The sequence below is a fragment of the Psammomys obesus genome, unplaced genomic scaffold (genome assembly GCF_907164565.1).
Source record: "Psammomys obesus unplaced genomic scaffold, mPsaObe1.curated_primary_1811, whole genome shotgun sequence".
In the NCBI taxonomy this organism is placed as follows: Eukaryota; Metazoa; Chordata; class Mammalia; order Rodentia; family Muridae; genus Psammomys; species Psammomys obesus.
In genome coordinates, this window is record NW_026596149.1 from 3,922,064 (window position 1) to 3,936,860 (window position 14,797).

Here is a 14,797-nt window from a genome sequence, read left to right on the forward strand (position 1 = left end):
GCATAGATCTTTGATCCCCCTTAGGAAACTTCTTCAGGAATTCTTAAGACCACAGGGATATATGTTTTTAGCAGCACATTAAAACAGAAAGGAAAGTAAAATGAAATTCTCCACCAGAACTTTATGAAGAGTCTGTGGAAAATGGATCAGAAGAGAAATGGAAAGTCTGTGTGCTGAGTTTGCTGGTTACCTCTCCTCAGACAGCACTGAATTGAAGCCACGCCCTTCTTCACTGCCTGACCAGCAGGAGTCTCAGGAGTGGGTGGGGTTGGCCGGGGCTGACCTCTCAGTGCCCTTCTGTTCTTATCAGTGGGCACATTCTTAACAGAACAAAACAAATCCATCCCAAACTGGAAACTGGCCATTGCTTCTTCCTCTTTCTTTCCTTTCTTTTTTTCCCCCTTCCCTATAGTGGGTGCAAGAGATAGGTTTAAATGCAGAGAGAAAGTGAGGGAGAGAGAAAGAGAGAGAGAGAGAGATTGATGGCCTGGTTGAGTAGAGGGAGCATGACACACTGTGGGCTCCACAACAAAGTTCTCTTCTGCTTTGTTGACATTTCTAGCTTTAAAAAAAAAGATCATCAGCAGGGCGTGGAGGTAACCCCAGCATTGAAGGACAGGGGAACCAGGGTTTCCAGGCCAACGTGGGCTAAAAACTGAGACTCTGCTTTAAATAATTAAGCAAACAAACACATTTGAAAAAGTAGACAGGAAGGAAAACAGAGAGCACAATCCTACCTCTGTTGCTGTTTTTTTTTTTTTTTTTTTTTAGTGCTTCTCTCCAGGGCCGCTCACTCTCTGCGTATTGACATAAAATTAGTGAAAAATGAGATCACAGGAAACCAATCTTGCAACATGATTTTTTGCTTTTTTGACTTAGCAAAGCACCAGAAATCTCTTTTCATGTCATTAAATTCTAGTTAACATGTTTTACCTTTTCACTGGCATTTTTAAGCAGCACTCTTGTTACTTTACATCTCCATCCTGTTTAATTTGAGCACCGATACCTGTTTTTATTGGCCGAGGCTGTGCAAGCAGTGGCGGCAGCGGCGGTGGGGGCGGGCAAGGGCTCAGGTTTCCTTTTTGTATAATGAAGGCTCTTTTCTCCAGCCATCTCCGTGAGGCCAATTCCATTCATTTCACTTAATTCATATTACTCATGCTGAAGAACGCTTTCTTGCTCTGATGCCTACCGCTAATGGGCACATTCTGTACAGAGAGCGTTTGTAAAATGTTGGTAAAGAGCAGGCTCCACACTTTCCCTGCTTGATGAGTCACTGTCCAGGAAGGAAAACCCCCTTCCAAGTGAAGTCTCAGGCCCAGCCGAGAACAAGCTTGTGTTTTAACATAGATTGCTTCTGATGTTATTTTGCCTTAAGACTTTTTTTTTCTTTTTGCTTCATTATTTGAAATGGGAAGAAAATTTCATTTGACAAGCTTGAACCCATAGTCCAGTGAAAGATAACTATGGCAAGGGAAATGTGAAAAAAAAGATGGTCACATAAACTACTTGCTTAGTTTTCATTTGGGGCCATCTTCTCTGTCTTTCTCTGTAATCCCAGCTCTTGGGAGACTGAACAGGGGGAGCAGAGTTCAAGTCCAGCTTGGGATACATTGTGATTCCTTGGATTGAAAATTAACAGTCTCTAGGTATGGCGTCACATGTCTTTAATCTGAGCACTTGGGAGGCAGAGGCAGAGGATCTCTGTGAGTTCAAGTCCAGCCTGGTTTATACAGAGAGTTCCAGACCAGCCAGGGCTACCCAGTGAGACTGTCTCAACAAAGAAAACAAACAAACAAACAAACAAACAGCAACAATAGAGCTCAAGGAGGGAGACAGCGCGGTGAGCATGGTGCCACACAAGGGTGAAGACCTGAGTTCAGATCTCCAGAACCCACGTAAAAGCTGGCTTCACACCTGTAGCTCTAGCACTGTGGAGGCAGAAACAAGATGGCTGCAGCTTGCTGGGCAGCCAATCAGCAAATGCAGAATGATGGAAGATACCTGATCTCAACTTCTGTGTTTCCCACTCCCACACCTTTGTACGTACAGATAAAAACAAGAAGCAAGTAAGCCAAGCACCTTTTTCCAAACTAGCAAACTAGCAAGCTGACCTTACTTCACAGAGCTCAAGCTGTTGGCATTGGCCTTAAAAGCACAGTGAGGGCACTGTGGAGGGTCTCCTTGGTAGAATGCAGGCTTGACATGTGCAAGGGCCTGGGTTCTATCCCGAGCACCTCATCCACCCAGACTTAGCTGGCCTCAAGTCGATTAAGCAACTGAATTAATGTGTTAGTATACAAGAAAACATTCTGCTTCTGTCATGACAAAATGTCAGTGACGTTTGTCATTGACCTGGCTCTGTTGATTTTTCCAGGCACTTGGCTTTTCATGTAATTTATTTCTGGTCCTGGGCTGACCTTAGCTGCCCATGGCTGACCTCAGCTGCCCTTGGCTGAGCTCAGGCAGAGGCTTCTCTGAAATCATGGGGCCCTTTCTCTCCCTTTCTGTCTTCAGAGGGTGTGCTTTCCGGGGGTGTTTAAACCCATCTGAGCCCTGAACTTGCCACCTGTCTCCTCCCACCCTAAGAAAAGGTTCATGGCTTTTTCTGCTCCCTTCTCTTCCTTCCCCATCTTCTGCTCTCTCTCTGTTCTCCTTTGTCTTTCTGTTTCAGTGATGCCATTCATGAGCCTCTAGCTTCTTGAGCCACACTTGGACAGAGGCACATTTGGAAAGCAGTGGAAGGTGGTGCTGTTTTGTTTTGTTTTTTAATTTTTTCTTTTTTTCGCTTCTCAGCTCCGGTGTGTTCAGTATTTCCGTGGAGCCCTTCAGAATTAGCAAGGGCCAACCGCGTCCAGGTCTTCAGTCCTCACCTGTGCGTGCTCCCTCATGGTGTTAACATCATGTTGACCAACAGCACACTGAAGAAATGTCATATTTTCCCTGGAGTAGTTCTCTTTCCTGTAAAGATTTATTTTTTTTATGTGTGTGCATGTTTGTGTGTCTGCCTGTCGGTGTGGGTACATGGGAAAGCCAGAAGATTTCAGATTTCCTGGGGCTGAAGTTAGAGGCAGTTGTGAGCTGATATAGATCCTGTGAACCAAACTATGGTCTCTGCAAGAGCAGCAAGCACTTTTAACCTCTAGCCATCTCTCCAGCCCCAGTGCCAGGACAACTCTAACTGAGATGCTGTGAGGATGAAAATAGACATTAAGGTTTGAATTCTTAGTATAAAACCAGTAAACCAATGAAAACTCTGCTTAATTTAAAGCAAATATTGATCTCATGTTGAAGCAATAGTTTGGATAAATTGGAACAAATAAAAATGAAGTATATTACTAAAGTACTTTTGTTTGGATTTTTTTCTTTGAAAATATAGCTACCAGAAAGTTGAAAATGGTATGCGTGGTTCATATTTGAACTTGCTGTATTTCTACTGGACAGGGTATCCCCAGGTCTTTGCACTGTCACTTAGAAACAGGGAGTTTTCAGTGCTTTAAAGTCTCTCTCTTTCTCTCTTTCTCTCTCTCTCTCTCTCTCTCTCTCTCTCTCTGTGTGTGTGTACACATACATGGACTTGTTTGTGGAGGCAGCAGGCCAGAGTTCAATGGCAGGTCTCTTCTCTAATTGCTCTCTATTTTACTTTTTGAGATAGGGTTTTTGACTGAACCTGTCTGGGGCTCACCAATTTAGCTAGACTGACCACTAAGTCCCAGATATCCTTCTGTCTTTACCTTCCCAGGACTGGGATTATGAGCTAGGATATATTTAGATATAGATATCTGTGATGTGTGTGTGTGTGTGTGTGTCTGTGTGTGTGTGTGTATTGACAGAGGTGAGAACAGCACCTATTTCATGGTGCATATGTAGAGCTCAGAGGGCAACTTTCACAAGCCAATGTTCTCCTTTTACAATGGCCTCCAGGGACTGACCTCAGGTTGTCAAGTATGCTTGGCAAGTGCTTTACCAGCTAAGGTATCTCATCAACCGGAGAGTCAAGATCCTTAGGATTTCCTTGTTATTACTTTTTTTTTTTTGCCTCTTAGAAATTGGGACTGTATATCTTAAAGACAAGGATATATATACACTTTTACTAATGTGTATAAAATTAATTACAAGGAAAAAATGACCATGATCTTATCTAGGATTAGATTTTTTTTAAACCACCTAGAACAATTCTTATCTGATCATGGCTGTATTATAGAATTTAATATTACTTTTAAATGGTTAAACTTTTCTTTGCTCCTATGTATGATGCTGAGAATAACTCCTTAATCTGTCACTGAATATAACTGCAAGTCTTGCCAAGCAGGTTGGAAATCTACTTTGCTTTGCAGCTTGAAATTAATGCTAATTAGCGAGTCCGAGCTTTGGTGCAAAAGCGCACAGGAGCTTACCACCAGGAAAAAGAAAAGGTACTTATTTTACACTTCATTGTTTCTAGTAGGCAGGAATAGTTTTCTTGGGTTAATTCTAAGTCATGTGGAGGTCCAGTGCCAGTCAGCCTGGACTCCATGAAAACACGCCTGAGACTGAGTGGCTTCCACAGTCATGTTCTCTTCTATGGTCTGGAGTCCAGGGTAGCTCTGGCAGGAACTCTTCCTGAAGAGAACGCTGGCCTTGGGGGCTCTTTCTCATGAAGGGCTGATGTCACCATGAGAGCAGTACCCCATAGTCTCTTTTAGACTTCATTTCCCCCACAGTCCTCAGCCCTAAACCCAGAACATTGAGAACTAACATTTATGAATTTTATGGAGGGGAGATAAAGGCATAAAGGTAAATTAGAGTCTCAATCACTGTGGTTGGAATGAGAATGGCCCCCACAGGCTCATTTATCTGAATGCTTAGGCCCAGTTGGAAGAGCTGTTTGAGAAGGACTGGGAGAAGCAGCCTTGTTGGAAAGGTTAGGGGCCAGCTTTGAGGCTTCAAAACCCATGGCATTCCCAGTTAGTTCTCTCTCTGTCTCATGACTGTGGATCAAGATATAAGCTCTAAACTCCTACGCTAGTGCCATGCCTGCTGCCAAGATCTCCATCATGATGGTCAGGGATACGAGTTATGAAACTGTAAGCCCCAAATAATCTTTCTTCTAGAAGTTGCCTTGGTGCCGATGTCTTATCACAACAGTAGAAAAGTGACTAAGACAATCATACCGATTTTTGATTTTTTTCTCATATGCATTCTTTCTTGTATCATCTTTTACTTACATTTAACATACTGTTTTTATTCTTTGAGAATTTTATACATAATACAATGTGTTTTGATTCTACTTACCTCTCTTCCCTTAACTACTCCCCCCAGATCCATCCTCCACCACCTCCCAACTTCATGTCTTTTTATTTTTTTAATAATTCACCAAATCCAATTTGTGCTAGCCATGAAATCACGGGTGTGGGGCTATCCACTGGAGTGTGCTCAGTCTACACAGGCCACACCTTAAAGAAAACTGACTCTTTCTCCCTTTGCAGCCACCATCATGAACAGTTGTTCAGTTAGGGTGGGGACTCATGAGCCCCTCCCTCCCTCCATGCTGGAATGCTGACTAGGTTGCTCTCCTGAAGACAGTCACAGCTGCTGTGAGTTCCTGAGTGTGATTGTCCTGTCATGTCCAAAAGACGTTTCACTCTTGTCCTTTCTGATATTTGGCTCTTATAACCTTCTCTCTTTTCTCTGATGATCACTTTGTCTTGGGAGAAGGAGAATGTGATACAGATGTCCAATTTGTGGCTGATACTTGACACATTGACACTCTCTCTGCGAAAAAAAAAATGTTTTGTTGTTCTTATTTTGTTTTTGTTTTTTTTTCAGACTCTCATTATGTAACTCTGGCTGGTCTAGAATTCACTCTGCAGACTAGGCTGGTTTTAATGAAGATCCACCTGTTTCTGTCTCTAGAATGCTAATGTCTAAGATGAGCACCACTGTGCCAGTCAAGAAGACTATTCTTCATGTCAATGTTATTTTGATAGTTTGATATTTATGAAGTAGAGAGATGACTGAGAAAGCAGATTTAGAATACACGAAAAGGATAATAATAATTAACATCTTGGTCATGGACCATCTGATTTATCTTAAAATGTAACATAGAGCCTAATTTAAAAATTTGGCCTAGTAATTCAGTGATTATAGCATACATTGATTAACTTTTTAGAGGAATCTTAATTCAGAACATGGCTGCTCTGGAAAGGGATCACTTCCAAAGATCTTCTAGGTCTGTGAGACCTAGCAGGAATACAGACACGCCTTTAATCCCAGGAGACAGAGGCATGCAGATCGCTGAGTTCAAGGCCAGCCTGGTATAGATAAAATTTCGGGTAAAGAAAATCTTAGGTTCAGTACTCAGGAGACAGAGGCATGCAGATCTCTGAGTTCTAGTTAGTTCTGGTTAGGCAGTTTGGTTGAATCAGGGAGTTGAGAATCAGTGCAGTGGAGTTGAGTTTGTGGTAGTTCAGTTTGTGGAATTCAGAAATTTTACTGCGAGAGCTTCACAGATACAGGTTAAAGAGAGAATAAGCTAGACACAGGTGAAGACAGAATGAGCCAGAGAATGATATTGTCTAACATATTGTCAAAGTTAGTGTGAGGCCAAACAGAGCAATTGACTCAGAAGCTGAGAGAAGCCAGATTGACTCAGTCAGCTTGGAAAAGCGTTTTTGAGCCAGACAGCTGAGTTGAACCAGCCATCCAGGGTTCAGAAAGAGCTAAAAAGGGTGAGCTTATTCAGCAGTAAGTCTTGGAGGTTGGAAACATTCTAGGCCTAGATATATAAGACTGTGAGGAGACTAGAAGCTTCCAGGAGTAGGCCGGATAGAGGCAGTAAGCCTTCGAGATGGCCACTAGACAGTCAAATAAAGAATACTTTTACAAATTTTTTACTGAGCATTAGACACAATGTTTAGTGCTTTATATGAGCATACTTTATTTAAAAAATGATAAGTCATTTTCAAGGGTGGGGCCATTTCCCAGACCTGGAGAAGTACAGGTTTTGTTTGTTTTACTATTTTTTTATTGTGTTTATTTTTTAATTAAATTTTTATTTTTATATTAATTACAGTTTATTCACTTTGTATCCCAGCTGTAGCCCCCTCCCTCCCTCCCTCCCTCCCAATTCCACCCTCCCTCCCTCATCCCCTCCCATGCCCCTCTCCAAGTCCACTGATAGGGGCAGTCCTCCTCCCCTTTCATCTGACCCTAACTTATCAGGTCTGTTCAGGACTGGCTGCATAAATACAGGTTTTTAAAATCTATGTCATTTCTTTTTCTTTTTTTTAAATGTTTTTTATGTGTATGGATGTTTTATATGTGTTTATGTCTGTGTGCCATGTGAGTGTCTGACGCCCATGGGATCTGGAGAGGACATCAGATTTCTTGGAACTGTAGTGACAGATATTTGTGAGCTACCTCATAGGTAGGAATCAAACCTGGGTCCTCTGGAACAGCAAGTGCAAATTCTCCAGCCCTAATATTTCTTTTTTGCGACAGGGTCTCATGTGACCTCAGGGGGTCTTGAACCCCCCTGTCGTTGCAGCGGTCCTCTGGTCTCCACCTCCCTTGTGGTATTCCAGTGTGCACCAGTGGACCTGCTTCTTATGGGGTTTGGAACAGCTTCACCGCTGAGCTATACCCCTAGCCCTGTTGACAACATGTCTAACTCTGGTCTGGGAGAGTAAATTCTCATGGCGCTCCATAGCTTTTGTCATGACAAAACTTTTAGGAGTCATTAAAGAAAAATAAAAATGAGACACAATTTGCTACACTAAGTCAGAGGCGTGGAGACAGACCCAACAAGTATTTGAGGACAAAACTGGCAGGATCTGATGCCTGGGTTAGTGTGCAGGGGGACACTGAGTTGTACTTGCTGAAAAGATGAGACTTTGCTCATTGAATTGCATGAGGAACTTTCTATTAGGAGCAAGAGAATGGGCACCTCTTGTGTTTACCTGCTTTGTTTTAGGGTTGTGCATAAAAAATCCTAGCCATTTGACTTCCAAACTAGTCTTGTCTTTTAGGATTTATGTACCTTATTGTGGCAAAAAAAAAAAAAAAAAGAAAAAAAAAGGCCAAGTGGTGGTGATGGTGGGGAGTGTATGTCTAAGGTGCAGCATCGTGTAAACTAATAAACTCACAGAGGGTCAGAAGGGAAACACTATTTGGGGGAGAGGTGGGGCGATATTATTTTACCTGCCACAAAGGGCCTTTTTTTGTTCCTTATTTTAGGGGTCTCTGTCCCAGAGGGCTGGAACAAGGTGTCGACGTTCATCCTTCCTTTCCTTCTTCTCTTTCCAGAGCATGAAGGTTTTGGGTAGACTCCCCTTACCAACAAGCCTCGGCATTTATATGCCTAGACATGTGGAAGCCTGGAACTTATGTTGTCATTCGTCAAGAGATTTTTTTTATTACTTGAAGTTTGTTGCTATGTCATGCCTTGTTGGGGGATGACGCTGACAGGCCAGTAAAAGCAGAACAATATGTAAAACAGAAAATTTGGATAATCACCTTGGACTCCTCACATTAAGTGTCCTTGTGTTCTTGGGAGTAGGATAATCCACCACGTTTATGTCCAAGTAACTGCTTGTCACAGCTTTGGTAAAACTAATTACTCTTTACAGTTCTGAAGTTCGAGTTCAATTTCTGTAGTGTAAGTACTCGCTCGTTGTCTATAACTGATTCAACTGATGATTCTGTATCAACAGACCCCACAGAGAGAAATAAACAGAACAGATCTGAGATTTTTTTCCTGAAGAAATAATCTAACTTCTAAGTACAGAAGCTTTTTTAATGAAGGTGACTAATAATGGTCCGTTATTTTCAGCCCTGTGGCCATGTCAGCAGAAAGGACTGAATGAAGATGTACTGGGACAGTCACCACAAGGCAGCAGCTCTCGACTGGTCAAGTAAAAGCGACAGGAGGCAGAGGTCTCTCTGGCAGAGCGATGAAATCATTTTATCTGCTTGAAGGAAGAGGGATGGGGTAGAGGACAGGTTTCAGCCACAGTTCCAGGATTTGGGTTTGGGAAATAAAGAAGTCCTTTTAGAGACAGATGGTATTTGAATTCTTTTAATATGGCGTCAAGAAACTTAGAAGCTGGCTTGATGCAGAAAACAAAGAGAAACAGAATCAGGAGGGAAACAGCTCCCGGGAGTCATTGCTTCTCCTTCGAAGAACACAGGTAATTTCAGTGTCAAGGTGCGCACTTGTCCCGCACATACTTTCAGCCAACATCTAATTAGCACTTACGGTGTGTCAATCACTGGTTTTGTAAGAAATTATACAAAAAATAGGGAAACTAACCAGCTGGAAATGTCACCATCATTATATCCTTGAACTCTTTGCTGAACATTTAAGAAGAATAAGGTATTTTGACTATGTATATGATGAGCAGTTCCAAAAACCTAAATGCTAAATAATAATAATAATAATAATAATAATAATAATAATAATAATAATAATAACAACAACAAATTGCTGTCCTTCGGGAGATTACACTCATACCCTTCTGCCCGCGGCCATCTTTATTGATCTTTGAAGTGTTTTCGAGGATAAGTGGTACTCGCTGATAGCAAATCATCCTTTTGTTTGCTTTGAAGGTGGGCTTGTGGATACAGTAGTGAGCGTTCAGAGCCACAGGATTTGGTGACTCAAAGCTTCCTCTTTGGGAAGTCAAACAGTCCGGCACTATTGTGAATGCCTTCATGGTGCAGCCTCTGCCTGAGAGGCTTGGCAATCAATAGTTGTCTCCGGAAAAGGTGCAGCTATGATTTTTCTTGAACTGACAGAAATGTTTGTCACAGAAGTTGCTAAGTGGCATGACTGAATCTTAATCCTCTTGCCAGGAAAGGAATGTGTTTGTTACAACCAATTTATGATAATCCTAGCCGATTTGCGTGGTGCTTACAGGGGCCAGGGAGGTTGAAGCGCTTACCGACTGCTGACTCACTTAATCCTTACTCCGGAGGGGTCAGGGCTGTTTTGTAACTCCCTTGTCAGCCCCATTCTGAAGATGAAAAGATTGAGTCAAAGAGAGGCTAAGCATTGGCAGAAGGCCAGAAAACCAGTAAGTGGTAGGGTCAGGCACAAAATACAGTTAACATGGCTCCATTTGTTTGCCTCTCACAAACGAATCCAATATCCCCGAGACTACTATTAAGACGGAAAGTCACTGCTGTTTTATCTGGGTGCGTCTTCCCCTTCTCTTGGTTTTCCGGCTCTTCCGGTTTGGATTGATGGATTTGTAATTGCTTCTCCTAGCACAGGAGAACTTTCCGCATATCTTTGTAGCACTAAATCGAAAAACAATATACTATATACACTCGCTTAAAATGAACACCGACTGTATTGATCAGAAGAGATTTGATTTTGGCCTATAATGACCAGGCGCTCTCCAATGACGGGTATAAAAAGTGCGGCGACTAGGGGGCACCAAGAAAGCTTCTGCGTCCAGGGTCGTAAAGACATCAGGCAGGCGCGCTACTCTGCTCTCTGCCGAGTCAGGTGGCCAAGGACCACTTGAGATTCTCTCGGTTCCCGCAAACCCTCCCAGCTCCGGCCAAGTCTTCAGCTCAAGGCTGGCAAAGTCTCTTCGTAGACAGGGAGTCTTAGCCAGTGTGCGGGGCGCTACCAGGAAGAGCTGGTCCCCGGAGACGTAGGAGGAGCTCAGGCACATCCTTGGCCGACCTCTGGGTGTCAGGGACATCACCCTGGAGTGAGAGGAGGGCATCCGGCTCGGGAAGAGGAGAGGGGAAGGGGACTGCAAGCTCGCGGGTTGAGCTTCCCCCGGGCTCCAGTCATCCCCAGCTCTGACCTCCTCCGCCCGGCTGGCTCTGTCGCCGCCGCCCACCTGGGCGCCCGGGGCTGCTGGGGCCGTGGGTGCCGGCTCCCCAGGCCTCCCCGGGCGGCTGTGTGCCGAGATCTCCAGGTCCTTAGCCTCCCCCCTCCGCCCCACCCTCTGTCCCCTGGTGCCAGACAGGCTGGTTCTCTGCCCCTTGGGTCGGTGCGCGCGGGTGGGTTTGGCCTGCGCGGCGGCGGCGGCGGGGGAGCGAGTGAGCTAGCGCGAGGGGCGGGCGCGAGTGCTGTGAGTCACCGGTACCTGGAGCGCGAGCGACGCAGAGGCAGCGGCACACAGCCCGAGCCGGACCCGAGTGCCAGCGTCGCCGAGTGCGGCCGGCCCAGGCCCCGCCGCGCCCCCCTGCGCCCCTCCAGTCCACTTCGTCCTCGCCCGAAGCCCTTCTGCCTGCCCCGAGGCGGCGCAGGGCTCGCCGGGGGATGTCACAGCGGCTCCCCGGAGCTCCCAGCCACCTCCGCAGCAACAGCCGCCGCCCGCGGGAACCGCGACAATGAATCCCCAGTGCGCCCGCTGCGGAAAAGTGGTGTATCCCACGGAGAAAGTCAACTGCCTGGATAAGGTGAGCGGGGGGCGCCTGGCCAGCCCGGACCGCCGGGCGCCCGGCTGCACCTGCTCTAAGAAGTTTTGGCAGCGGGGTTGGAAATATGATTGGGGTGGTATGTCTCATTGGTCTTGTCACAGGGAAAGGATGCGCGAAGGAAGACCCCAGCCGTTGTGTCTGAGACCTCACGATTAGATGCCAAGGGTGTTGAAACTAGGGAAGGTATTTGTCCTGTGTGTAGGGTGCGCGACTTCCAGACAGCCTCCTTGAAGGACGCAGGGCAGCCCTGGCACCCAGGAGCCAGTATTTGAACCTAGTAGCCAGGCTGAGGCACCCAGGAGCCAAGCTGAGAACACAGGAGCCAGGCTGGGCACCCAGCAGCCAGGCTGAGTCACCCAGGAGCCAGACTGGGAACCCGGGGCGGGGAGGGGGTGCGATTGACAAGCCGGGCGCCCTCCTCCCCATCCAGTCTGTCCCTCCCTCCCCACTGCCCGGTCCTTGACACCTTCACCCCGTCCCCAGCAGTTCTGGTGACAGTGGCTTCAGCAAAAGGCAAACAGCAATCCCTATGCGGTGCGGTGGCCGCTGCGGCATTGCTAAGAATAGCCCCTCCAGGAGAGACCCGGCCCGGTTTAGCGAGCTGACCCTCGGGCGCCTGCTCCACCAGGGTAAATTCCCGAGGAAGTGGCTTTAGCCGGGCCGTTGCAGCTCTGCCCTTCCGGGGTGTGGATGGAGTTGAACAGCCCAGGAGACAGACCCAGTGCGATCCTGGGTGACGGAGAATTGAAACCACCCGTAGGCGGCCCCAGTGAAATCTGGTGTTACAAATGCCACCGTGGAGTAAGCTGGCAGACACAGCGGTCTGCACTTTAGCTGGGCGGGGACGGGGACACGGGTACTTACCTAGGCCACCTCTGCTACCGTGGGTTGTCTGACTTCCGGGGGACACGTGTGTGCAGATCCCACAAACACAACATTTAGACGTCTGGAAAGAGAACCCTTTTCATTTTAAAGCCACAGCACCGGCCCCATTTCTCCCTTAGCTGAGCTCAGGGTTCCTTTTCGGGTATAATACGGATAGACCCTTGGCATTGCTTTCATTGTTGAGTTTATAGTGGTGGGATTAATTTAGAGCTCAACTTTAATAGCTGTATGATTTCCTTACTGAACTGAAAACAGATAAACGCACGCTCCTGCCTACAGTCATTTCCCGGTAGTGTTACCAAAGGGACTGCCTTCTCTGCCTGTTCTGTCCAGGACTGGTACTGCAGTGAAATGTTAAGTGTTTGCTTCTGTTTGTCTTTCCTTCTCAGTATTGGCATAAAGGGTGTTTCCACTGCGAGATCTGTAAGATGGCTCTCAACATGAACAACTACAAAGGCTATGAGAAGAAGCCCTATTGCAATGCGTAAGTGTTGCTGGCGGGTGTAGCCCGGAAGTTAGCAGACAAGCTCTGCTGAAGATCTGACCCCTTGTGCCACCCGTGTGCAGGTGGCCAATTACCTGTGCATGCCACAGACTCCGTGCTCTCTTACTACAGGGAGGTCACGTATTTAGGTCCTGCTAACATGTAGGGTAATTTGAGTGACTTTTCTACCAGGTTAGCTTTTGAGGTACATTTTAGATGTAGGGATATTTATTAGAAACTGCAGAACTTACCCACTGAGAATGTGTGGGCTCTGACATGCATGTCAGGTAGATTTCCATTTTAATCATATGTCAATTTCCATTTTAATCATGGGATGTTGCTAGCTTGCAATTTTCTATCTGCACCCAGTTGCTAGGGAAATAAGTCTCAACTGCTTGGTCTTTATCGAGACCGTCACTCCAGGAGTTCTGGGGTTTGAACAGGGAATGAAAGAATTGTGATGTGATTCCTACCCCGTTAGTATCGGTCTGCTGTCCTAGACCTTGTGAAGGGTATTTCCAGCTGCCCAGCTGTAGGTGGGGAATAAAGGAGTGACACCTCTTGACAGGCTTCCCTGAGGGCTTGCTCTAGGCAATATTAGCTGGCATTGGCACGCGTTTACTGTAAGGCCATGCTTACAGTACATTATGCATACCAACTTACTTAATCTTCATCAAAATCCTGTGAGGAATGGGGTCACTATTACCCCCTCCATAACAGGTAATGAAACCAAAGCATGGAGGAGCTAAGCTTCAGGGCACAAGTGCTCCCCTCCTGGGCAGAACTTCCATGGGCTCTTTTATTATGCCTTGGGGTCTGTGTTTCTTCAGTCCCCTGAGCATCTCTCCTGTTACACAGTGGTTTCACTGTGGGCTGTTGCCTCCCAGTTCCCTGAGGTCATGACCAGCCCTAGAGGTGACTCAGAGATCTCTGGAAACACACTAACCTTCTAGCTGGAGTATTAGCGGAACTTCCTCCTCCCCAGGGTGTTTGAAGCGGCCCCGCAGGCCTCTGGGAGATTGAGGAGGGTCTGTTTGTCTTCATTTTGTACAGAGAGTATATCATAGTCAGCAGATTTTGGTAAACAGTGTGCTCAGACCTCTGGTGCAGAACTTTACAAATATCTGGGGGCTGGTGGGATGGCTTGGCGGGGTGGGAAGGACACTTTCGGCCTAAGCATTGGTTCCTGTAAACTCAGCATTGTAGGAAGCGGAAACATGGTATCACTGAGCCTTGCTGGCCACCAGCCTCGGTAGGTTCCACAAGAGATCTGTGTCAAGGGAAGAGGCTTCGGAGTGATAACTGGCATCCTCCTCCAGTCTCCATGTGTGCACGTTTCACTCACAAACATGAAGAGACACACATACAGAATGCTGGAGAATTACAGGGTCCCCCCCCCCCAGAGTTTCTTTCAGGTCTAGTCTAGTGTTCATAGGTAGAGAGACACTTTCCAAATTAGAATTTTGAGGACTGAGGAGAATTCAGGACTTTCTTGGATAAGTTATAGTGCACAGACATTCCTCAAATCTGTTTCCAACACTCTCAGTTCATACATCAGACTGAGAAAATCTAAAGCAATAATGAGATTTCAACTGTGGTCTTCTGCTTCCTTAAAATAGATAAACAATTGGTCCCAGATCAAAGGCAGGTGCATCAGGAAGAGAAGGGGCTGCCAACCCATAAACAAGACAATTGTTCTTTAGGCAGAGGAAAGTCAACCATCCTTCCTGCAACTGTTTGGCTTGTGGTCTCATGGCCCCAGCTTTATGGGCCATTCAGGATCTGAAAGGATCCGTTACGGCTCTGCTGCCTAGGGTTTAACACAACCCGTAACAACGCCTTCTGGGTTCATTTGAGGGCCTTCGGTGCTTAGAGGGAAAGGAGGATAATAATGGCAACAGATGGAGAAATTGAATGGGAAATGATAATAATAACAACATTAATAATAGTACTAAACAAAGGAAGCTGGGCGGTAGGCTGATCACTTGGAGAAGTGCTTGTACA

General features: G+C 46.0%; 1 protein-coding gene across 1 annotated transcript in view; it reads left to right on the forward strand.

Moving 5' to 3' along the window:
• The first annotated feature begins 11,104 nt into the window (after positions 1–11,104).
• Positions 11,105–14,797, forward strand: part of Nebl (nebulette) — a 365,083-nt gene continuing 361,390 nt past the window's right edge. Inside the window, exons 1-2 of the mRNA XM_055593780.1 lie at positions 11,105–11,403; positions 12,699–12,793. Of these exons, the coding sequence (XP_055449755.1) occupies positions 11,335–11,403; positions 12,699–12,793 (164 nt within the window). The 5' untranslated portion in view covers positions 11,105–11,334. The remainder of the gene's footprint in view (positions 11,404–12,698; positions 12,794–14,797) is intronic.